The sequence below is a fragment of the Cryptomeria japonica genome, chromosome 2, assembly GCF_030272615.1.
Source record: "Cryptomeria japonica chromosome 2, Sugi_1.0, whole genome shotgun sequence".
Taxonomy (NCBI): domain Eukaryota; kingdom Viridiplantae; phylum Streptophyta; class Pinopsida; order Cupressales; family Cupressaceae; genus Cryptomeria; species Cryptomeria japonica.
This window is the reverse complement of record NC_081406.1, coordinates 142,657,714-142,684,850: the sequence shown is the minus strand read 5'-3', so window position 1 is coordinate 142,684,850 and position 27,137 is coordinate 142,657,714. Positions and strand designations below refer to the sequence as shown.

General features: G+C 35.9%; 1 protein-coding gene across 1 annotated transcript in view; it reads left to right on the top strand.

Annotated features, from left to right (window-relative positions):
• Window positions 1-11,473, top strand: part of LOC131859505 (alpha pinene synthase, chloroplastic-like) — a 44,690-nt gene extending 33,217 nt beyond the window's left edge. Inside the window, exon 4 of the mRNA XM_059213330.1 lies at window positions 11,336-11,473. Coding sequence (XP_059069313.1) covers window positions 11,336-11,473 — 138 coding nt within the window. The remainder of the gene's footprint in view (window positions 1-11,335) is intronic.
• Window positions 11,474-27,137: the final 15,664 nt, after the last annotated feature.

The following is a 27,137-nucleotide window of genomic DNA, read 5'->3' as shown; positions in this document are numbered from 1 at the left end:
AGCCACTTTTTGGCCCCCCATGATCCTGCATGAACCCAACTGGTGTAGCTATCTATATATTAAATTGACTTTTGTTTTAGAATTTATTTTACAAAATAATATGTTATAAAAAAATTTAATGGTTGCATTTCATAAGACATTTAGGTAACATCAAACATTTTGTTAATTTTATTTAGATATCAAAGTGGTCACGAACATTTTGTTAAGCAATATAATCTATCAAAGCGCAAAAATAAAAGATGGATCAAGGAGGGGCACTACAATATTCATGTGCTAAGTAAAAACCTACAAGGACTAGGAGGCCTCTTAATTGAGCAAAATTCCACACATATGGCCACCTGAATGAATGCCCTTACTAGGAGCCAAATTGTTTTAGTTGCCAAAATCCCTCTATTTGTTTGTGCAAGAGGTTGGACCTTTGAAGCCATCCCACAATCTTGAAATTCAGAATTGAGATAGAAAATTCCCCTAGATCTTTGAATCTTTGGGAATTTGAAGATTGGTGTACCCAAGAAGCGAGTGACATGGTAGGGGAGCCAGCATCACCAAACTTCTAGGCTATCCATTTTGAATAAGTGCAGCTCAAATTTATCTGCAGTGGAAATCCAAATACCATTGTCCCTGCGAAACCTTAGGATTGTAATTGGATGTGCATTGATTTCATGCAACAAGTCAAATAGCCATTATGTCTTTTGTGTTTTTTAACAAAATTAAAAACATCATTTCAAGGAAAATATCACGTTAAAGAAAGACATAACAACCTTGGTCACAAAATTGCAAACAAAAAACTTCAAGGGTCAAAAATTGTCTCAAAATTAATCAGAGTTATCATCCAAAGTTGAAGATATTTCAATAGAATGGCTTATCAAACAATTGGAATCCTTGGTTTCAAAATCCATGTCATTATAGGATAGTTTTTTGCATAGTCCAAACTTAGGTGTTAAGACCTATCCATTGCCTTCATAATATTTCATTTGCATTATCATTATTCCCTTTGGCATCTAGGTTAAGTCATTTTACTAGGTTTTAATCATTCATTTTCTTTGTATTCATAGGTCATTTTCTCAAACTTAGGTCTTGGATTAGGGTGTATTTTCATATTCCAAATCATTAGTCTTCTCATAACCTTATTGCATTAGCTTTGTCTCAAACCTTAGTTTTGTCTTGGGTTGAGTTATCCTTTCATATCCATATCATATCCTACGTTCTTGTCATTATCATTGCCAATTTGCATTTTAATCTCTTTAGACTTGCATTTCAAGATTTTTCCAAATCTTCAAAAATAACAAAAATATAGATTGCATTTTCACTCCCTAAGTTTGAACTTAAGTTTCATTTCATAATCATTCTAAAAAGTTCCAATACAACCAAAAAACATAAGTTGCATTATTATTCTTGTAAGTTGCATTTGCAATCCTTTTAGTTGCATTTCATTGCATTCTTGAATCCAAAAATCCCAAAAAACATTGCATAGTGACATATTTGTTGAAACAAGGTCCAAGTCCAAAAAATCACAAGAGCCTACATATCAATCTATGTCTTTTCCAATGGATGATATACCAAACACAAAAATTCAACAATATCATACCCAACCACCCGATTTTAATGTGGGTCCTCCAAGCAACACAATACCACAATATGAGATGGTACAACTATGATCGCCACCATACTATAAACCCATATTTGTGACAATGAAACCAAGGTGTGGAAGTCTACCACCAACACCCTCAAGGATTGCACCATTTCATAATAATCAATTGAACCAATGACCACCAACATCATGTGGAGGACAAAATATTTTACAAGGCTTTGGCTCAATTGAGGACCTTCAACAACAAATTGACCCAAATGATCAACTAGATTCATCTTTTGATCCAAACACACACAAATTTTGATATGGTTATCAACAATCCCAAAATAACCAAAAAAATGGATAAATTCATGAGCAAGATGTTTCAAATGTTTCCCATTAAATATTTAAGTATGATTCAATGGAATTTTGCGATGTCAAATGCTCAAAGTAATGTTCAAGTTCAACATGAGACAAACAATCTCATTAATATTGAGCCTCGTCAAAATGAAGTTAGTTTGCAACAAGAGGCTCCAACTACACTACTTGAGACACATGCATCTAAGAATTTAAGTGTGAAAATTCCTCCAAAGGCATTGTTTGAAATGGTCAATAATCCATTGTTTAATACAATGCCATTTGCATAAGACCAAATGGTGATACCAAAAACATTGAGAAATGTAGCACAACAAAAGACATCTAACATTCCTTAAGTTTATTCACAATCAGAGATGTGAGAACATTTCACTATGGTGATGCCACATATTCCCTATATTTAGACATCCAATGACACGATAGGATACTTATGTATAATCAAGTTTGCAATACATGACAGATTATGCACAAACAACCCAAAATTTGTCAATAGGACCATTTATCATGGCTACACAATGAACAAACAATAATGTGTAATTGTAACATCAAGTATTACAATAGGCACCTTCAAATGTGCAAATGATTTGAGCACAACAAAGACATCATGCTAAACAATGTGTGGCAATACCTTCTTTGGTGCCACAAGTGAATGTGAACTTGGAACAATAGTCATTTGGGCATTCTTGGCGCAAGGCATCAAGGTGTTCATGGGAAAAGTTGCTAAATGTTCATATTTTGGTCTAGTTGATTCATTTTGTGTGTAATAATCTTTAATACCATTTTTCATGTTTGTAAGTGGTTAGAAGTCATTTTGGAGTCATTTTCCATGTGGAGGCAAGAAAAACTTCACAAGGAAGTATAAGCATTTCATTTTCATGAAATTCAACATCCCCTCAAAGAGGAGGATTTTTACTTCCAGTCATTTCAATTACATTATTTTAATCACTTGGTTAATTCCAAAACTGGTGTTTGACTTCAAGGCAAACCCCTATCCCCAACACATTTCCCTTTCCTTTTGTGTGCAAAAAGCAGGTGCACAATTGTACTTTTGGAATTGAGCTTTATTTCCATAGACAAAAACCCTTTTCGACGCATGGAAAGTTCATTGGACCGAATGGAGGGCGACCTAGTCCAAACCCATGATCCCTGCAACTTTTGGTAGATTTCACAGAGAAGCTCCAAAATATTTAAAAATTCTCAAATCCAGGTGCAGGACTGAATCTCGAATCTATAGCTCGTTGTTTTCTCATACTTTGTCTTCATTTCCAGCACTTAGTCTTAATTCAATTAATCAACTTACAAAAGAGGGCCAATTACATTCCAATCTACTTAGTATTCAGTCCTCATATCACTTAGGATTGGATCTAGTAGATTCACCCCCCTCTTTTGAATGTAAAGTCTCCCTTAAGCAAAATATGAGCTTAGTAAATCCTCCCTTCCACCTGGTGGGTTTGCTAAGCCTCCAATTCTCCAATTTACAATTGCAATGATCTTAGACTATTTTGAAACTTTATACTATTGCTCAGAATGACATTAATGCCCAAAAATTATACATACTAGTCCAAGTACCAAGTAAGTATATAGAGAAAGATTCTTTAGACCTACTATATACAGAGAAGTAATTTGTTGATGGTTTGCATAGGGAAAAACATAGACCTATGAGATTGAATGTTTAGAGAAAATAAATATATACTTAAAAGCCTTGTCGTTCATCAAGAGAGTCCAATAATATGGCAAATGGAGGAGTGAAATTATTATGTTTGTTTTAATATTTCATATTTTATTCTTTTGAAGGAATATTATTATGTATGTCTTAATTATAGAGGGGTAAAATTATTATGTTTATTTTTACTATTTAATATCTGATTTATTTTTTCTAAACCAAAATTTGATTAGGAATATTATAATATTTTTAAATTAAATTTTTAATTGTAGAGTTGAAAATCCAAAATAATCCAAACTGCATAAATCAAGTGTACAGTTGTGTTTCTCTAACAATTGGGAATACAAATAATGTCAAAGAGTTGGTGGTGGCAATTAATAATGTTGGAGCCTTTGAAAGCATGCTGAGTAAAATTATTGCAACTAAAAATAAGGTTAAGGAGATGGAAGAAAATAAGGAGGTGAAAGGGATGGAAATTTCTATGAACAATCTGGGCAACAGAATTGACAGGATGGAACTCATTGTAAAGAAGATAGTTGAACAGAACTTCCAAGTTCTCAAAGCCTCGGTGGACAACATGAACATTTTGATTAACAAATTTGATAACATCAAAGAGAAAGAAGGCGACAAGGATCAGCTGGACAAAAAAGGTCACGAGAAGAGGACTAGAGCCAATACCAAGAATAAGGGCGACATCAAAGGTCGTAAGATGGATGATTTAAAGACCTGTATAGATAACATGAAGCAGATGGTGGTCCACGCTGAAGATATCATGAAAAATATCTAGCTGTCTCGGTCTCGGTCTTGGTCTCAGTCTTTGTGTTGTCTTTTTGCTTTCCTTTCGCTGTCTTTTTCTGGTTGTTCATGTTATGTGTGTTGAGATCCCTTTTGTTCGGATGGGATCAATTTTTGTTTTTGTTTTTGAAGTGATCAGACACAGTTCTTTCTAGTTCTTTTGCTCTCCTGATATGTAAAAGGTATGGGTTCCTTTCAAAAACCTCTTTTTACTTAATCAAAACAATTGGGAATACAAATAGAAATACGATTATAAATTGCTCTAAGACTCAAAAATTAATGGCTATAATTAATACCCAAATATTGAGCATTATAGAGTAATATATTGATGTCATCTTTCTTGGTATGGTGATGTAAACATTATCAACATACCTTCTTTATTTAGTTATTTAATAGATGTCACGACTAACATCATGGAGTGCCTAAAAAGTATGTCTATGGAAACACCTCATTCCTTTTTGTATAAGTTTTTCTTAAAGTTATGGTTGCTATGGTGTTATTGATCATAATATGTATCATTATTCTCTTCCCTCCCTTTATAAGGATTCTTACATATAGGAAAAGATGTATAATAATTTGACCTACTATGTGGCCTATATTTAAGGTGAAGTTACGTTTATTAATAGTTTTCGTTTTTAGTTTTGTTGATTAAACTTGTAAAATGAATGAATTAGAATGAAATTTCCTATTAGTATAAATTGACAAATAAGTTAACTCAACTAGTGAATAAGTAGAGGAAAAATACTATTCCAATGTACACATGGAAGCTAGAAAGAAATACGGGTGAGGAGGGAAAATGAAATGCAAGGGTGATAAATCCCCTACATAGCCCAAATATTGACCAGTTCTCTCCCTCCAATGGGAACCCATGACAAAACCAACAAATAAAAGCAATATCCTCATCCTTGTCATCTGTATCATCATTCCTTCTTCAACACAATCACCAAAGAAAGCCAAAACCGTAGCACTACCACTCGAGTCATTTACTTTACTTGTTTATTGTCCTCTTTATAATAAGTTACATATAGACAGATGTATCTAATAATTGAACTTTTATGTGGTCTATATTTAAGGTGTTGAGAGTTCTATTTGTACCTATGTTTTTTGATTTTATAGATTAAACTTTTAAAATGAATGAATAATCTATAAATTAATCATAGATGTATATTACCATCACACAATGTTAATCTCACACTATCTCTAATATATTCATTTATTTAGATGTCCAAAGTAATACATTTACATCTAAGATATCTCTTGTCGCAATAGTGATAGAATCTTGCACACCAAGATAAATGTTCTTATCAAGTCAAACAAGCATCATTGTTGTCTATCATCTTATCTTTTATTTCTCTTATCTTCTTTTATTTCCTTTGAGCAATTCACCTACTTTGATTGTCCAACTACTAGCTGTTAGACACAATGTGCCACTGAGAGGGGGGTGAATTAGTGGTTTCCAAAAAATTTCCCTTTAACTATCCTATGTGTGTATACTGGTTATCAAATCTAAGAGAAAGATAACTTACCGATTAGAGGGGATACTAAAACAAAAGAAATCATACATGAAAGGGACATCATATAACACTAGCATATACAAGGAAAACCCAAGATGGGAAAAACCTCAGTCAGAAATGTTGTTGGAGTCTACTGGTCCAATCCAACCTCACAATGAAACTCTTATTACAATGTTTAGGGAACCAAACCAAGGAGCACCCACCCTTGATTTAGAGCACCAACCCAAGGAGCTACAAACCCCTGCATCGAGCTCCAACTCAGTGCTCTTCAATGAACATATTCGATTACAAAATTAATATTCTTATTACTAATGAATTTTGTAACTCTTCTGCAAATCTCTCTACTGGTTCTCCTCTCTCCAATACTATGTCGGTTCTCTGCTCACCCTAACACGGCTGCAATCTTATCACCTGATGCAACCTTACTCTCTGTTGCACCTTCACTAGTTCAGTCTCTTCTTCTTCTTTGTCGATTCTCTATTTATCGGTTCACTCTCTGTCAGTTTTCACTGCTACACTACTCCTCTCTACCAGTACTACCCTCTGTCGGTTCTTTGTTTTCCTTCTCTATAGTCTCATGTTATTCTTCTTTGCTAGTTCTATCACTATAAGTTTTCTCCTTTGTCAGACTCAATGGCTGACTATCGGTTCTCTCTTTGTTGTCGGTTGAACACTTCAACCCTATTCTTCCTCACAATTAGTATTTTCTTCTTCTTCTTGGTGAGTACTTGATTGATTTCACTTCTTCAGCAGTAATACCCTCTCATCTAGCAACAAGACTCATCGATTTTGACTTGCATATTTATAAACTAGTTTTCCTATCAAAAGCCAATTCAACATTAGGGTGGTTAGGGTTTCTTCTTCAAGCTCGAGCTGAGTAAAATCCAATCAAATCTCTCAAGATCTAATCCCCTTGGTTAATGAACTATAATTCGTCAATCAATCTCGTCATTGGCATGCCTTCCAAAACACATCTTCCTCATTTAGCAACCTGCATATAACCTATCGATGGATCTCTTGGTTGATGACCATGAATAGTCTCACGGTTTTCTTTAACTACCTTAATTTGGTCAAATAGTTTGACCAGGATATTTGTTGTCCATCTGACCTCGAGTCGCAAACCTATTCTTCACGTCCTATGAATCACACAGTCGACATAAATGTTGACGTGTCACCATCTGCCTCACTGCCTGATACTTTATCGACTCAACATGTCTACTAGTGCATGCATGCCACTTCACCTCCATGTGGCCCCTTTGTCAGAATCCATCTTTGCTAGGTCTTCTATGTCGGTCTAGATAGGATCACCGACCAACTCCATTATCATGTTCATCTACTGCCTCGCTAACCCTACAGGTTATACCCTAACCGATCAACCATCACCTTACACTTGGCATCTCTTTTAGTGGAGCACCTTTGCCGGTTACCAAACATATCAATCCACCACATGGTCATCTTCATCAGAAAGGAGCACATCACTTAGCCTCTTTTCTCTCTCACCGGTTCTCATACTTACCGGTAGGCACCCTTGATTACACCATGTCATCAACCTTCAACTACTTCCTTCTAAGGCATCTACATACCAGTTGTATTCTCTATCTACAGTTGTTGTAGCCTTGGCTTCTTCATCATCAGCCCAAACCATATCTCAACCGGCTTGTCAAGGTGACAAACCCATCACACTTCAATAGTTCAAGTACCTCATTATGCCTTCTTTGTCGATCCAGTGCATATCTTTGATTTCATGCACTCGAGGAATCTTCATGATTCATCGGTAGATCCGGTGTGAGACTTCAAGCACATGTCTTTAACTCTTCTATCTTATCTCACAGAACTATGACACACACTTTTCATAATAGGAGATAAGTTCCACTTACCGGTGGGACTAGATCCTTATCATCTACATCTGACATTACATCAATATGGCTTCCTTGTTTGAGAAGCATATCTTCAAACATGCACATGTGATCTAGTTTGGGCACTCTTACTGTCAGTTTTCTCTTCATCCAATGGTAGTGATGTTATTCTTCATCCACACACCATACTAGTGGCCTGCACATACTTCTCTTCCAGTGTTGATGTGATTTAGATAACTTTCCCCCTCTCCAGCACAATCAACTGACCATCATCATTCTCTCTTGTAGATGTCATCATTTACCGGTTGTTATATCATATCAGTCTCCTTTCCATATCTCCAACACAAGTCAAACACTAACTTGTGTACCAGTGACTCCAATGGCCATTTTGTTGAATGACATTCTCTCCCTTACCGGTAACATGCAATACTAGGTGACATCAAAGACATCACATCCGGTATGGATCGATGATAGTGTTGCATATACATCTCTTATACTAATAGCCATCCTATACCAGTTGACATCAATGACAACTCAATGTCAACAATCTCCCCCTTTGGCATTGATGTCAACACATGTAGTATCGAACATACTATTTATTCTCTTTCCCCCTTTGTGTGATCCATGGATTCTCACACATGTAGTATCCAGTATACTATAGAATCTCTCTCCCCCTTTGACAACAATTGCAAAGGGCACTATTAGGGTTTCTCTCCTTTTTCTCTACCAGATGCATCTGCTCCTATAACCTTCATACTTTGCATCCTCTCAAATCACATCATTTGAGATGGAGGGCTCAAACATCAACTAACACCAATTTTTTAGCAACCAAGTGTATATGCAAACCGGAGCCATAATGCATATGCAAGACTGAAACCAATTGAAATCACATGTGTCAGTGAGTACATCATACATGTTGGTGAGACTACATCATCTCCCATCTGATACCAATTGATCTTGAGAATCAAATGTGATTGTACTATGAGTGCTACCAATTGGTCTGATACCAAGATACACTTAATCATGAAATTCTCTTGGGTATTCCTACAACAATTTCCATCATTTATAGTTTCAAGCAGCCAGTACCCCCATAAGTTCAAGAATGTAGGATATGTATCATGAGCACTTGAACTCCCCCTAATTCATACATCTTAAGTCCACATTTTAGGTCAGGTCTGAAACAAGAGCTCCAATCTTCACCTTATACCAGTTGAGTTGTGCATAAGTGATCATTTTGATGATCTATCAGCTCCATTATATCTACCACAACCTATGACATGATCCTGGATGTACACAATGCCATATAATATCATCACCATGCCATAAATCAAACAGGTTACGTAACACATGCAAGCATTCATGATCAATAATCAAGCCAACATATGTCATTTAGGTCTTCATCAGCACCACCTGAGATATAAACTCCTCATTTCATTCTATTGGGGCTAATGAAATGATCTCAAACCTTATTTTCTTACATTACCTACAAGTACCTATTAGAATTCATGTCAGTAACATCCTGCACATACTAGTTTCTTATACTGGTCCATCATCACTACCAGAGCACCTTCATGTAACTCCTCCTGACATTTTGTGTCACATTGCATTTGATACCAATTGTTAATTTTTCATCCATTGACACATGCAGTAGTGAGACATCTTTCATATGTAGGTGTGTAGCCAAGGTAGCCACTACACACACTTATCTTCTCATTTCCTTCTTTCATACTGGCAGTAGCTTGTTCTTCCAAGTATCCTTCTTCACTGAGGGGGTGAATGATAAGGTTAGTGTACTAGTCCCCCTAAGGTCCTGCATCTCCTTTAATACTTAGGAGATATCACCTATGCATTGAATGCACAGTGTCGGTCCATAGTTGCATCTTCTTGCTTCTCCCTCCATACCGTCACATTCTTCTTCTCATTTTTAGTCTTGGGAGCAGGTCTTACCTTCTTCTGCTGATGGGTCCTTGCATTTTCAGATTCTTCCACATAACTAGAAGTAGTGCTATAGTAGCACCCAACATCCATCCCAGCCTCATGATTGGGGAACCTTCTAACATACTAGTTAGACCATCTTATTTTGGTCATGTTGTTGTGACCGGCAATCGAAAATGGTGGACCTCTTAATCCTGCAGGGACATTTCTCCTTTGGTTCCATGCAGGTCTTTCCTACTCATATCTTCTATAACTGCCAATATACTAAGCATGATTGTTCCACTAGTTTCCATAGAGTTGTGAGTTATTCTTGCTTCTTTCATAACTTCTATGGCCAGATCTATTATAGTTATAAAAAACACTATTTGCATAACCGGGAGAGGGGATATGCATGCTTCTACTCCTTGATACATTTTTCTCATTTTCTATGAGATCCTAGACTGTTCCTTCTAGATCTCTTTTTACATTATTTTTCCCTATGGCCAAAAATATTACATGTAAAGCAGTAACTAGAGAAGGAAGGTATATAACTTACAAACATATTCTGCAGTGCATGGGGATATCTTACCGGTCTAGTATCTCCTTCTCTAGGGATGGATCCTAGATTGACCATGCTTTGCAACTCTTCCAACTGATCTCTTCTTTTCCCACACATGCTCTCTCCTATGGGCGATAGCATTTCCTTGTCCTCTACCGATAGAAGGTCTTCTTTGTTGTCTTCTCATGTTCTTGCTTCTAGTGAAGCTGTCTTCTCCCATCTTCCCTTTTCCTTTGGGGTCTGCATTATTCCTCCTTGCAGCATAGGTTTTCATCCTTGTCTTCAATTATTCACCAGTTGAGGTTAGATCAACCTTCTTCTGGGCAGCATCTCTAACTTTGAAGGGTTTTCCCTTGTTCCCTCCATTTGAGGAGACAAACAGAATGTCATTGTGAGGGACATTCCTACTGGTGGAGAATTCATCGACACCACTTCCTAATCCTTCAGTTTCCTTGGCGTGCTTTTTATTTTTCAATATTTTGTACAAGGCATCACTGTTGCCATCATACCGGATTCTCACCTTGAGCTCATCGTGACATTTCTCAAGGTCATTTAAGAGAATCTCCATTTCTTCAAGCAACTTTTGATGTTCTTTATCTTTTACTTCTAGCTTAGATGCTAGATCTTTACACCTGCACTCCTTTTTGTCTTCTTGTTGATTCTTCAACTCTGAGATGCATCTCTTAGATTCTTCAAGGCATTTGACCAACCGGTTCTACTCCACAACAACAACATTCTTTAATAAAAGTACAGAGCCAAAATGTCTCTTGCTTGTTATAAGCCTATGGTTGGACAGAAGCTATCATTTCATAAGCCTTCTTCCATTCACCATGATAAGCCTAGTCTTACCAAACTATACCCATCACACCGCAGAGTAGCCCGAATGCCAATCAATATGGCACTTACTACCACTGATGAACAAGGCATCACATAGCACATTGGAAATCATCACCCCAACTTGTGGGATCATGATTTTCTTCAATCCCTCTCTAAATCTTATGACGTAAATTACTTTACTGTGCTTAAGTTTCTTATAAGTTGTTGTCCTCATCTCTTTGGTCTTGATATGTTTTTAATGATCTGGTGCAGGCTCCCTATTATTGTGAACGTGCTGAGAAGGTGATTAAGGAGATCAAGGGCATTTTCAATGCCCTTCATCTAAACTCTTCATCTACAGATGATCTTTATAAACATCTTTCAATGGTGGAAAGAGTCTGGTCTAGGTAAAAAATTCATGTTATGAAAGATGTCCTTTTAGTTTGGTGCCTTAGTCATTTACAATATACATTATAGTTGAATGATTAGAAAATCATGTTGATTTAGTAGTGTGTGTGCATTCTAGATGGTGGAAAGAGTGTGGTCTAGATAAACTAGAGTTTGCTCATCATCGCCATGTGGAATTTTACTTTTCGGAGCTGGAGTGTGTATCGATCCAAAATATTCTACTTTTATAATTGGGTTTGCAAAGATGTGTACATTTCTCACTTGTTTAGATGATATTTATGACACTTACGGAACTTTGGATGAACTTAAACTCTTCACACAAGCCATTAAGAGGTATGTACAACTTATATTAGTAATTGGTGTGAGTTAAAGGAAGAAATCATTCATGTGCATGCTACAAATCTAGTTATTTATATAGGGACCATGTTGTCCATATAAACAACTAATAGATTAATGATAACATATATCATATTTTATAGTAAGAAGAAATGTAAATTGTTTTATCTTTCCATATTTCTTATGTACTTTTCAAAACATATTTCTCTAGACATTAGTAGACAATAAGCATTTTAATATATTAATATATTGATAGGTAGATATTGTGATAATAGATTGTCTTATGCTTTATGAAGGTGGGATTTAGCATTCATGGAAGCACTTCCGGAATTTATGAAAGTGGCATTCAAGGCCTTTGATGAGGGTGTGAGAAGCATGGCTCAAGTTGCTGAAAAAACACAAGAAAGAGACAAACTTAACTATGCGCGTAAAGCTGTATGTTTATATAAATACTTAATTTTTCATATGTGTAATTTTTATTATATTAGTATAGAGTGTAAAAACAAGAAATTTAATTCAACTAATATATTCATTTCACCAAAACATTTAATCTTAAATACATCTTCATTACTAACATCTCATTTATAATTCATTAAAAGTATGAACCATAATACAAAGGTGAAATAATTTAAAATGCACTTGTTTTATTTAAAAAGGAAATAAGTTACAACATAATTATATATAAAGCATATGTTTTGCAGTTTTCTTGATGTATTGATCTCTTATTTCCTTCTATGCAAAGAGTGGGTTTTTATTATCCTTTCTTATACTTGTTAACTATAATTGATAATAAAAATACATATTAATTGTTTAATTTTTATTTATTTATATCGAGTTATTAAAATATCATTATAGCTAACATCATATACTAAGTAGGAGGAATTTTTTCAAACTATTATTAATAATTACTCTTTTAGTATGTGTGTGTGTGTGTGGGTGTGTGCGTATGTATGTGTATGTGTATGTGTATGTGTATGTGTATGTGTATGTGTATGTGTATGTGTACATGTATGTGTATGCATATATATGTAGATATACATATATGTATATATACATATACATATATATACATATATGTTTGTGTATGTGTGTGTATATATAAACACATATATATACATACATACATACACACATACATATATACATATGTGTGTGTATACACACACACACACATATATATGTATATATATATACATATATAAATGTATACATCTATATGTATACATACATACATACACACACACACACACACATATGTATGTATATATGTATGTATGTATATATGTATGTATGCATGCATGTATGTATGTATGTATGTATATTACATACATATATATGTGTGTGTGTGTGTGTGTGTGGTCCTAATCTTACATTTTCATTTCACCAAAACATTTAATCTTAAATACATCTTCATTACTAACATCTCATTTATAATTCATTAAAAGTATGAACCATAATACAAAGGTGAAATAATTTAAAATGCACTTGTTTTATTTAAAAAGGAAATAAGTTACAACATAATTATATATAAAGCATATGTTTTGCAGTTTTCTTGATGTATTGATCTCTTATTTCCTTCTATGCAAAGAGTGGGTTTTTATTATCCTTTCTTATACTTGTTAACTATAATTGATAATAAAAATATATATTAATTGTTTAATTTTTATCTATTTATATCGAGTTATTAAAATATCATTATAGCTAACATCATATACTAAGTAGGAGGGATTTTTTCATACTATTATTAATACTTACTCTTTTAGTATGTGTGTGTGTGTGTGTGTGTGTGTGGGTGTGTGTGTATGTATGTGTATGTGTATGTGTATGTGTATGTGTATGTGTATGCATATGTGTATGTGTATGTGTATGTGTATGTGTATGTCTATGTGTATGTGTATGTGTATGTGTACGTGTCCCTATGTGTGTGTGTGTGTGTGCATGTGCATGTACATGTATGTGTATGTGTATGTGTATGTGTATGCGTATATATGTAGATATACATATATGTATATATACATATATATATATATATACATATATGTGTGTGTATGTGTGTGTATATATAAACACATATATACATATATACATACATACATACATACATACATACATACATACATACATATATACATATGTGTGTATACACACACACACACACATATATATATATATGTATATATCTACATATATAAATGTATACATGTATATGTATACATACATACATGCATACATACATACATACACACACACATTTATGTATGTATATATGTATGTATGTATGCATGTATGTATGTATGTATATTACATACATATATATGTGTGTTTGTGTGTGTGTGGTATATATAAACACATATATTACATACATACATATGTGTGTGTATATATTACATACATATATATGTGTATGTGTGTGTGTATATAAACACAAATACATACATACATACATACATACATACATACATACATACATATATACATATGTGTGTGTATACACACACACACATATATATATATGTATATATATACATATATAAATGTATACATGTATATGTATACATACATACATACATACATGCATGCATGCATACATACATACACACACACACACATATATGTATGTATATATGTATGTATGTATGCATGCATGTATGTATGTATGTATGTATATTACATACATATATATGTGTGTTTATGTGTGTGTGATCCTAATCTTACATTTTCATGTAAAAAGGTATGGTATTATATATGTATCATATATTAACTATAGAATTTTACCTGTATATAACATAATCTGGTTTACAATAAAAATAAATTAGTACATATGCATGGCCTATCAAAATATATTTTGGTTTTCCTTAACATTATGAAATGATCTGATTTTTACCTTTTTTAGAGTGGGAAATTAACAGTTTTAACAAATTAACTTGGAATATTGTTTGTGTATAGTGGGAAATTTGCATAGATTCTTTCATGGTGGAAGCAACTTGGATTGCTACGGGGTATATACCATCTTTGGAGGAATATTTAGAGAATGGAAAAGTAAGCTTTGGGTATCGTGTTGTGACCTTACAACCACTACTATCATTGGATGTGCCCATTGATGATGATATTATAAAAGAAATTGATTACCCTTCAAAGTTCAATGATCTTCTATGCTTAACCCTTAGATTAAGAGGTGACACAAAGACTTTCAAGGTATGTTATAAATTTAGTCAATTCAACTTTCAAGATATCATGTTTTTCCATGCAGATAATCAATTAAATTGGTTTAAAGGCATTTAATTTGAAATTTTATAAAAGTGTAATGGTATTTTTGAAGGCTGAGGCAGATCGTGGAGAACTAGCATCGGGCATAGCATGTTATTTGAAAGACAATCCTAGATCTACAGAGGAGGATGCATCAGAGTATCTCAATTCCTTAATTGATGAAAAACTCAAGGAACTAAATTGGGAATATTTGAAACCTAATAATGTTCCAATAATCAGAAAATATCATAAATATGCGTTATCAAAAGGTATCCAACTTCTCTACAAAGAAAGAGATGGAATTAGTGTCTCAGACATTGAGCCAAAAAAACTTATCACCAAAGCCATGATTGAACCGGTACCTATATAACTTTTTAATTAGATTAAATATATGGAGTATTAAGAAAAATGTCCTTTGATTGGGGGGACACATGTAATGCAAGGGTTAAAACACTTGCTTGGTAAAACTGCCACCAAGGTTCAAATCCTCATTGGGTAGCTATGCGTGTAGGCTTTGGTCTTTTGTTGTGTTGGTGGACTCACATATGTCCTTTGATATATTGGATCTATAATAACGAGTCTAGTTTACTAATTTTCTATGTACATAGTGGTTATACACACTTCATTATGTTACTAAAATCTACTAGTTTTCTTTCAAAGAATACATAATGATGTGATTTTTATAGACATTTTTAATATGTTATTTTTGTTTCATTCATATTTTTAATTAGATATCTGTTCCTTTGTATGATTAAGCATAATTTCTCATTATTTTTATTTTTATTTAGATAATTCAAATCATGTCCGGGTATAAATTATTATTGTGTGCAATTAAAAGTGCTTTTAAGGGGCCAAAAATTATAGAAAAAATCAACTCAAAAACACAAAACAATGCTGCAACAATCAAGTTTTTTACCAAAAGGAGGTAAAATGACCATGCAATAGTAGGAAAACGAAGTATATCAAACTCTTGTTGTGTATATTTTCTTGGGATGCTTTATTTTGTTATATTCTCATGTAATTTAGATAGAATAATGATTCTAGTTAAGTGCACAAAGACGGTGGTCAAAAAGAGGGGTATAAGTGGACACTTTTTTATTTCTGAAATCAGGTGAACCTGAACTTGGAGGCAAAATTTGATAGTCATCCACTCAAGATATGAAGATAATAAAAAAATAAATATTGTAGTACTCTCAATATAGTTTCCAAACTACTAAACTTTTTCAAAATTGGATAAGATTAAGGGGGTCAAATCCTTCGTGCACGAAAAATTGACCCTGATTTTTTCTGAAAAACATAACATAGTGTCTGACGTGCACATCAAAAAAGTCATAGTTAGATTTGGAAAATAGTGTCAACAAAGAAACATGATGAGTCAGAGTACCTGCAATATGTTTTTCAGAAGGAAACAACAGGTAGGAAGAGAAAGAGGGAGAGTAACACAGATGATGTCTTGTAGAATGATAGTGGTGGGTATGCGAGAGTTCCTATGTTGTTACACAATGCCTGTCACCTAAAGATATTAAAGTTTGTTGTATGCATGGAAGTGGTAGTATATGATGATCATCACTTGTCAAACAACTTGGAATAGTACATACCCTTGAAATAAATCAAGTGTGTAATTCCTATAGTCACAATTGAGATTAGTCTTATAACCTTGCAAATTTAATAACATCATATGTTTTAGAACTTAGGCAGTGGTCTTAGGGTTAGGTCAAGCTCTTACACTTGCTTTTTAGGGAAGCCTTGTTGTTTGTTCCCTTGGAGTCTCGTTGTATGATGTTCTATTCATAACTTTAAATTTGATATATCATTTTATTAGCCCACCATATGACCCCTTAGGTGTCATTAGAGGTCGTATTGTTTCGTAAGAGGTCATATGGTGTCCTGTGACCCCTTAAGACCCCTCGGGACACCAATGACCCATAACAACACCATATGGTGTTCTAAAGTGTCCTATGGTGTTCTATGACCCCTTAGGACACCATTTGGTGTCGTTATAGGTCCTATGGTGTGCTAAGGGATATTATAGTGTCATATGACCCCTTAGATGTTATAAGGGGTCATATTGTGTTCTAAGGGTCATATTGTGTCCTGGATTTGATATCTCTTCCTCTCCCTTCATCCCCCCTCCTTATTCTCTCCCCATCTCCCTCTCCCTCTCTCTCTCTCTCCCCTTCTCCCTTCCTCCATACCCCATCCCTCTCTCTCTCGCTCTCTCCCCTTCTCCCTTCATCCATACCCCATCCCTCTTTCTCTTGTTCTCTCCCTCCCTCTTTCTATTCTTTTGTAATTCCTATAGTCACAATCGAGATCAGTCATATAGTGTCATGTGTCCTTTCTCTCTCCCTCTCCCTCCTTCCCTCCCCCCTCTTCTCTTCCTCTCTCCCTCCCTCTACCTCTCTCCCTCTCTCTACCTTCCCTCCCCCCTCTGTCTCTCCCTCTCTCTCCCTCTCCTTCCCTCTCTCTCTCTCTCTCCCTCTCCCTCTCTCTCCCTCTCCCTCCCCCCTCTCTCTCCCTCTTCCCTCTCCTCTCCCTCCCTCCCCCTACTCTCCCTCTCCCTTCCTCCATACCACTTCTTCTCTCCCATCCTCCCCCCTCTTCTCTCCCTCTCTCCCTCCCTGTTACCCCTTCTTCTCTCCCATCCTCCACCCTCTTCTCTCCCTCTCTCCCTCCCTCCTTTCCTTCTGACCCACCTCCTCTCTCCCTCCCCCCTACTCTCTCTCTCTCTCTCTCTCTCTCTCTCTCTTCTTCTCTCCCACCCTCCCCCCTCTTCTCTCCCTCTCTCCCTCCTTCCCTCTCTCTCCCTCTCCCTCCTTCCCTCTCTCTCTCCCACTCCCTCTCTCTCCCTCTCCCTCCATACCTCCCCCCTCTTCTCTCCCTCTCTCCCTCCCTCTACCTCTCTCCCTCTCTCTACCTTCCCTCTCTCTCTCTCTCTCTCTCTCTCTCTCTCTCTCTCTCTCTCTCTCTCTCTCTCTCTCTCTCTCTCTCTCTCCCCCTCCTTCCCTCTCTCTCCCTCTCCCTCTCCCTCTCTCTCTCTCTCTCTCCCTCCCCCTTCTCTCTCTCCCTCTCCCCCCTCTCCCCTCTCCTCTCCCTCCCTCCCCCTACTCTCCCTCTCCCTTCCTCCATACCCCTTCTTCTCTCCCACCCCCCCTCTTCTCTCCCTCTCTCCCTCCCTCTACCTCTCTCTCTCTCTACCTTCCCTCCCCCCTCTCTCTCTCCCTCTCTCCCTCCCTCTACCTCTCCACCTCTCTCTCCCTCTCCCTTCTTCCCTCTCTCTCTCCCTCTCCCTCTCTCTCCCTCTCCCTCTCCCTCCCCCCTCTCCCTCTCCCTCTCCCCTCTCCTCTCCCTCCCTCCCCCCTAATCTCTCTCTCCCTTCCTCCATACCCCTCCTCTCCCACCCTCCCCACTCTTCTCTCCCTCTCTCCCTCCCTCCTTCCCTTTCACCCCCCCTCCTCTCTCCCTCCACCCTACTCTCTCTCTCTCTCTCTCTCTCTCTCTCTCTCTCTCTCTCTCTCTCTCTCTCTCTCTCTCTCTCTCTCTCTCTCTCCCTCCCTCCCTTTTCATTCACATCTTTTCTACTACCAATAGCATGTACGAGGTACTAAAACTATTAGTTCACTGCCCTGCCATAACTTTTTTAAGGCAAAGGAGTGCGTACGCGGTACTTATTACTTGTACTGAGCCCATTATTTGTTACCATGCGATAACATTTTTTAGGCTTAGAAGCTCGTACATGCTACTTATTAGTCCAAAATGGGAAAAAAGAATACCATTGGGCTTGTCAACATTTTATGGACTAACAACGTGTACATGGTTATTAATGTAGTGCGTACATGGTTTATAGACATAGTTTTAGTTGCCCAAGAGCCTCAACGGCCTCAAAAGAAGTTTTTGAGGTCATTGAAGGCCCCACTGGAACTGTGTCTGCACTTCTATCACTATTTTATACATAGAAGTAAGTGAATTTTTTGTTTTTGCATGATTTCAAATGATTGAATTGTTGTTCTTATTAGTTTTTGTCAACAGTATTGTGATTGTTTAATAGTTTGATTCCAAAAAATAGTGATAAGATGCATATTTATGGTTATTTGTTTGTTTATGAACTTTTGTTTACATATATATGTAATATGATTCTATTTAGGACAACCGATATCAACCATGGGAAAGAACAAGCGAGGAACGATGGAACAATGAGAGGCTCAAAAGGAAAGACAAAGGCAGCGTATGAAGAAATTGTGAGACATAAGAACAATGGGAGAAGAAGATATGTCATCCTCAACATCTCAATTTGATTTACCAAATGAATATAATGCACCTCAAGCAATTGAAGAAGAGACATTTGATTTACCATTTGAACCGAATGCAATTGAAGAAGATAACGCATTGAATAATCAATTAAATGATGAACATATTACACCTTCTCTACTTGATGAATTGAATGTACATAATGCACCGATGTTAACACCTCCTAGAATCATTCCTAGGAAACCAAAGTATCTAATTGACATTGATGAGAATATATTGAAGTCAATGTCCAATAAAATGAATGAATGAACTTGTAGGAGAATGGTTAAAAGAATATGGAAAATTTATTTTAATAACTTAAATCAAACCGCAAGATGTCAATTAATTGTTCAAATGATTAAAAATTTGAATTTTAGAGAGACAATGAAAATTTGAGGCCTAAGATTATCTGAAAGTAACAGTGAAAGAACTATTGTGAGAAATCTATTTGATGCATATCAAGCTATTGGTTCAAAATCACGTACTAAATATTCTAATGTTACTCGGCGTGTCATTACATCAACCATAATGAGCAAGAAAATAAAAAAAGATCCTTTGATAAGGAAAACAAGTAAGTCATTAAACGTTAGTAGAATAACATTAAGTAAAGCATTAAAGAGGTAGGAAAAAATAGAGGAACCTAACAATAATTCTCTTTGGGCATTCACAAGTAGACTACCACGCAAAGACAAGGTTGTTGTTGATGCACTAAAAACATTAATTGAAAATTTTTGGCATGACAACACAAGAGTTTTGCCCAACCAAAGAGATGTTGTTAGAAGGTGAATTGGGTCTACAAATCATGAGCCACATGTCAAACACTATTTGGATATGAAAAACTAAATTTTATGAAAGATTTCTTCAAAATTTTCCTCAAATAAGAATTTCTCAAAGATTTTTTGAAATGGCAAAAACTTTTTATATTAAGATTACTCATGTATGCACCACGTGTTGTTGTAAGATGCATATTGAATTTTCCATGCATTATGATATTTTTCATCATATTTGTTCTACTTTACACACTATGATGTTTTGCAGGAATGTAATATACAAGCACCTCCTAAGTCGGTAAGAGAATTTATTTCAAGTGTGCTATGTAATAGACATGATGGTTGCATTTATTATAAGATGCCTTGTTTGGAAGGTTCTTGTGCTATATGTGGTGGTTTGCAACGTTTACCAAGATGCGTACATTTGGAGAGAACACATGAAATTGGTATGAAACTAGTTTCTTTCAGAAAATAAAAGACAGTCACATATGGAGTTAAAGATGGAAAAGATTTGAAGAGATGTGAGCTAGTGAAAAATGATATATGTGTAGCTCAATTTATGAAAATTTTTCAAGAGAAACTAGTTTATGAGTACATAATGCATACACATAGAGCTTGATGGTTAGATGAGAAATTCAAGTTATGTAAGGACACATTTCCTCTTGGCACCATTGTCTCTATCGTTGATTTCGCTAAAAATTATACACTACAACCTCAAAATGAAGTGCAATCCATGTATTATCACTCTACACAACTTTCTATTTTTGTACACATAGCATTCATGCATACAGATGATAGCACAGAGGAGGATAGAAAGGTTGTAAGAGAGTATCACTTCTACATAAGTGATGATCATACTCATTCATTGGAGTTTGTACAAGGATGCTTTAAAGTTTTCTATGATAGTTTAAGGGAAAGGAACATACGATACAACCGATACTTAATATGGTCATATAATTGCACTGCACAATTCAAGAATGCAAGGATGCATATGAAAAGTGGTGTATAACACTTTTAGAACTTCACTGAGGCTGGACGTGGTAAGGGCGAGCACGATGGTGCAAGAGCATGTGTGAAAAGAGCCCTAGCTAGGGAAGAATTGAAGTACGAAGGTGGTGCTGAGTTGATAAATGCAGAAACAATTATGTGATGGTGTAAGTCTACGATGGGTCCAGGTAATCCAGGTACGTCAATGGTTTGTAGATATTTTTGGTTGATCATTGAATCTAAGATTGAAAACTATCTAGATTGTTGTACAGTTGCAGGATCGAGTGACATGCACTCATTTATGAGTTCAAATTCAAGTTCACTGGTAATTTATATGAGACGGATGGTATGTTTTTGCTCTTCATGCATGTATTGTTTGTGGGAAGAATGTGAATCACAAGAGTGGGTTGACAAATGGTCTTGTAGACCGTTGGTTCCCATTGATTCATATCAAATTCCCAAAGCACTACAATTGAGCCAGATGGAGACATCAGTGGATTTTGACCATGTATCCGACGTTCTGGATTCAGGTGATTCTTTGAGTTAAGTTTTTTGCAAGTATTCTTTTTGGTTCATTTTATTGTACATCATACTTTATTTTTGGTATTAATTAACACTTTATAAAATGCATATCATGTGTATGCAGTTGTTGCAGAAGAGAACAATGAAGAAGGAACATATTACTATTTGTATCATTGTGTTGAGCCTAAAAGAAAATTGACAACCACAATCATTGACGAAGAGAGTATTGAGTACCCAATACGGTCTATTGCCGAGACAGGAACATGGTTTCGGAGATACCCTATCAAGAATTCTGATGTTTGGTTGTTCGAGGACTTTGAAACATAGACATATTCTTCATTTCTCTAACCTTGTTGTTGCAACAAATATTCATTTGATGAAGTATCGTGGTAGACCTCATAACAAGATTTTATGCAAAGTTCATGAATCTGAACACGAGGCAATAATTGACATAATACGAGTTAGAGCTGATCCTGAAGGCTCACTTGATTGATTCTATGGTTCAGAGTAGAATGATTTTGAGATTTTTTTTTTAAATCATCGACGAATTGTTCTATATTCATTTTTTGTATATATAAATGCCCATGAGCTGATTTTTACATGTTTAGGGGCATAATTTTGTATATTTAAATGACAATGAGCTGATTTGTACATATGTACATGCCAAATTTTGTATATTAAAATGGCAATGAGCTGAATCGCACATATTGTAATGCCAAATTTTTTATAAAAGCCCATGAGATGATTTGTATATTAAAATGGTGATGAGTTGAATCGCACATATTGTAATGCCAAATTTTGTATAAAATCCCATGAGATGATTTGTAAGACATTTTTTTGTATAATCAAATAGCCAAGAGCTTATTTGACCATATTTAGAGGCAAATTTTTGAATAATATGTGACAATGTTTTGTGACTATTTTGTGTGTCAATGTTTTGTGACTATGTTTTGAGTATATGTGATGTGCCCATGGTCAATCATGAGCATTCTTGATTCTTGTATAATCATGGAGAATTATTTGAGTCATTATCAGGTCATAGGGGTCATAGATTGAGACTAGATACAAATAGATTGAGACTAGATGCAATTTGAGGAAAAATTGTCATTGTTGTCAAAAAAGTTGTCAAGCAAATTCTACATTGCGTCGGTATGGTATGACACTTGACATTCTGGTGCTTTGGGATGCATGACAAGGGCATGCCTATCATAAAACTGCCCACCTGGACATGATTGTGACGTCGGTTTGTGCACATGACCAACCGAATCAATTCTAGCCAATCTGGCAACTTTGCATTGCATGCAACTAACGATTTTTGCAGCAGGCAAAAAAATGCTACCAATCAAAAAATGGCTCCAAGTCATCAAAAACCTAGAGAGGACATTGTAGAGGAGCCTCACCTGACCCCATGGGTTCAAATGGATCAACCATATGTGTCCTAGATTGAAAGAAACAGTCCGTCAAATTTTGACAATGTTTTGGACTCATGACACTTGAGAGATCGCCCTGGTACGATATGACTCTCAACATTCTGGTGCTTTAGGATGCACGACAGGGCATGCCTAGCATAAACCTACCCACCTGGATGTGCTCGTGATGTCAATTTGTGCACATGATGAACCGAGTCAATTCTAGCCAATCTAGCAACTTTGCATTGCATGCAACTAACGATTTTTGGAGCAAGCGAAAAAATGCTACAAATTGAAAATGGCTCCGACTCATCAAAAACTGAGACAGTCCATTGTAGATGAGCCTCACATGACCCCATGGGTTCAAACGGATCGACCATATGTGTCCTGGATTTTAAGAAACAATCCGTCAAATTTTAACAATTTTTTGGACTCAAGGCACTTGAGAGATCGCACCGGTACGGTATGACTCTCGACGTTCCAATGCTTTGGGATGCACGATAGGGGAATGCCTAATGTAAACTTTCCCACCTAGACACACTTGCGATGCCGATTTGTGCACACGACGAACCGAATCAGTTCTAGCCAATCTGGCAACTTTGCATAGCATGCAACTGATGATTTTTGTAGCAAGCAAAAAAATGCTACCAATCAAAAATGGCTCCGACTCGTCAAAAACCAAGACAAGCCATTGTAGAGGAGCCTCATGTAACCCCATGGGTTCAAACAGATCAACCATATGTGTTCTATATTTGAAGAAATAGTCCGTCAAATTTTGACAATTTTTTGGACTCGGGGCACTTAAGAGATCACACCGGTACGGTATGACTCTTTACATTTTGACACTTTGGGATGCATGACAGGGGCATGCCTAGCGTAAACTTGCCCACCTAGACACGCTCGTGACATTTTTTTGTGCATACAATGAACCGAATCAATTCTAGCCAATCTAACAACTTTGCATTGCATGCAACTGATAGTTTTTGCAGCAAGCGAAAAAATGCTACCAATCGAAAATGGCTCTGACTCGTCAAAAACTGAGATAGGCCATTTTAGAGGATCCTCACATGACCCCATGGGTTCAAATAGATCGACCATATGTGTCCTGGATTTGAAGAAACAATCCGTCAAATTTTGACATTTTTTTGGACTCGGGGCGCTTGAGAGATTGCACCGGTATCATATGACTCTCGACATTTTGACGCTTTGGGATGCATGACAGGGGCATGCCTAGCATAAACCTCCCCACCTGGATGTGCTCATGATGTCAGTTTGTGCACACGACAAACCAAATCAATTCTAGCCAATCTAGCAACTTTGCATTGCATGCAACTGATGGTTTTTGCAGCAGGCGAAAAAATGCTACCAATTGAAAATAGCTCCGACTCATCAAAAACTGAGACAGGCCATTGTAGAGGAGTGTCACGTGACCCCATGAGTTCAAACAGATTGACCATATGTGTCTTGTATTTGAAGAAACAGTCTGTTAAATTTTGACAATGAACATGTGTCAGTTTGTGTACACGATGAACAAAATTTGATCATTTTGAGCGTGAGGGTGCTCTCGCACCAAACACATATTGTTGTTTATATTCATATTGTCGATTTTTGTTGTTTATATTCATATTGTTGATTACATATGCAAATATTCATTTAAATTTATAAAAGGGCAGACACCAAATACAATGAATACACAATAATGAACTAAATACAAGGAGTTTTGTATGGTTAATTCAACATTTTAGAAATTTTATCAAATCATATTCCATGATTGCAATGTTTTATATCATATATTTTTGTTGTTTATATTCATATTGTGGATTACATATGCAAATATTCATTTAAATTTATAAAAGGACAACCATAAAATACAACAAATACAAAATAATGAACTCAATACACATTTATTGGATCGAATATCGATATTTACATATATAAAAAAGGCATGTCTACCAAGTCAATACAAGTATTACAAAAATGTGGCATATACCATGTCCAAATCGATATATAATAAAAATGTAGAATATATCTACATGTATTGGTCATTCTATGACCAAAACTAAAACTATATGATCCTAAACTTGTGGTGGATCATCAAAATCAAGCCTCTTCGATGTAGTACGCGGCTCTATAGATGGCTGCAAAACCACAATTCAAAAGCCAAGTTAGAATTCTTTTGTAGAAAATAGTTCACAATTAACAACATAACTATGCATTTAACTTTAATTCCTTTGCAATTGAAATGTAGATTACCTCATCAGCTGATCTAGGAGCTAATGTCTTCACTCTCATCTCCTTGTCACTCTTAGGAGTTTTCTTGAAGACATACTTAAATGGATCCACGTTATCGTCGTACTACGAAGGGGTCAATTGTAGATTAAATGTACAATTAATACAATGTACTAACATAAATATATCAAAAACACTTAAAAGATATAATATAGAGAACAATGACGTACCTGTGCCTGAGATGCTTCTCCAATGGACTGAGGATGGCTCACCATCGATGTAGAAACTGTCGCTATTACCTATACAAAAAATGTTCAAAGATTAAATACAACTAATATAATGATAAGTATTGAAGGTTAAAAACAATTAATTTTACATATCAAACAAAGGTGTACCGGATCCTGAGATGCTTCTCCAGTGCAAGGAGGAGGGTTCACCATTGATGAAATAGGTATGGATTTTCCAGTATAAAAAAATTATAAGATTATAATATATCACAAGTTCACATGTACACGTGCATATAATCATGAAATCAAGAAAATAAAGTAGAGATACATACCTCCACCCTCTCTTGATCCACAGGCGAATCAGGTGCATTCAACAAATCCACATAGCTCAATGGTCATTGTACATGTAAAATAGACAAAAAACACTAATCAATCTACAAACCCCAACTAATACTTGATTTCAACATTTTCAAACAATTATACAACTAAAAATGTGTTCAATTACCTTCTACCTACGTTTTGGCGTCTTCAAGGAATCCTTTTTCTTAGGACGAGTCCTAGATGCTGAGGGGGTACCCTAAAAAAAAAAATTAACATGAGATATTAGTACAGATAATAAATTAAACATAATTTTAAAAATCTAAAATGAAATGACTTGCATATTCAATCAAAACAATACATAAGAAGGGTTGTACAAAATATGATACCATATAGCCTTATAGGCCAAAATCAATCGCTGAGAGCGTGATGTCATCAATATAGGACATTGCGTCCCCTGTCAACACCTACAAACTAGAAATTGGACCAATCATTAAAGAGAGTTAGTATATATTGTATTTTTTTTAATTCAAAGTGTACTATTCTATTTTAACATGTTACGAAATGAATACCTCAGGCATCGAAGTTGCAGCTACAGTAACTGGGGGAGGAGTATGGGATACCGTTGCTACATCTTGAAATGCATATTATTTATCTCAATTTAAATAGATGTATAAATGAAAATTCATTTATGTAATTACAAATTTAAAGTGACTGATAAATAAAATGCCATGAATTCAAATCAACACAACTATGTTTGTGGTTCATGGGCAAACACCATGTCCATCAACTCATCTGTTAGCACGAAATCCTCAACCAGGTGGGCCTGACATCTACTCCCGCAAATCGTGCACAAATGAGATGAGGATCCATCTGCACCGACTGCATCATCTACCCTCGAGTATATCCCCAAGCAACTGACACACATATGTTGGATGCAATCTCTGTTTCCACCTAATGGCTCATCATCCAATACAATAGGGTGTGCTAATGATGTCCCATGATGGATGATGGCACCAGTCAATGTTGTGGCTTCCTGAAGAGTCTTTAGCTCCATCGACTCTTTGAGCTCTACTGGGACAACCCGATGCACCTTGGGTTTGGGTGCTAGGGGGTGGCGACTCTCCATGGGTAATCACCTATGGGCTCCAGGTCTATCTTGTGTAGAGCCACCACCTCTACCATGGAACTCTCTCATGTCAAAATAGTTTGGGTGCACATTGAGCACAAACTCACAATATACTTTTCTCAAAAAATATAATGGCACCTCATAATTATTACAAGGTGGATCATCAAAGACCATCCACCACCTCTGCCAAAAAAGATTCTTCATCTG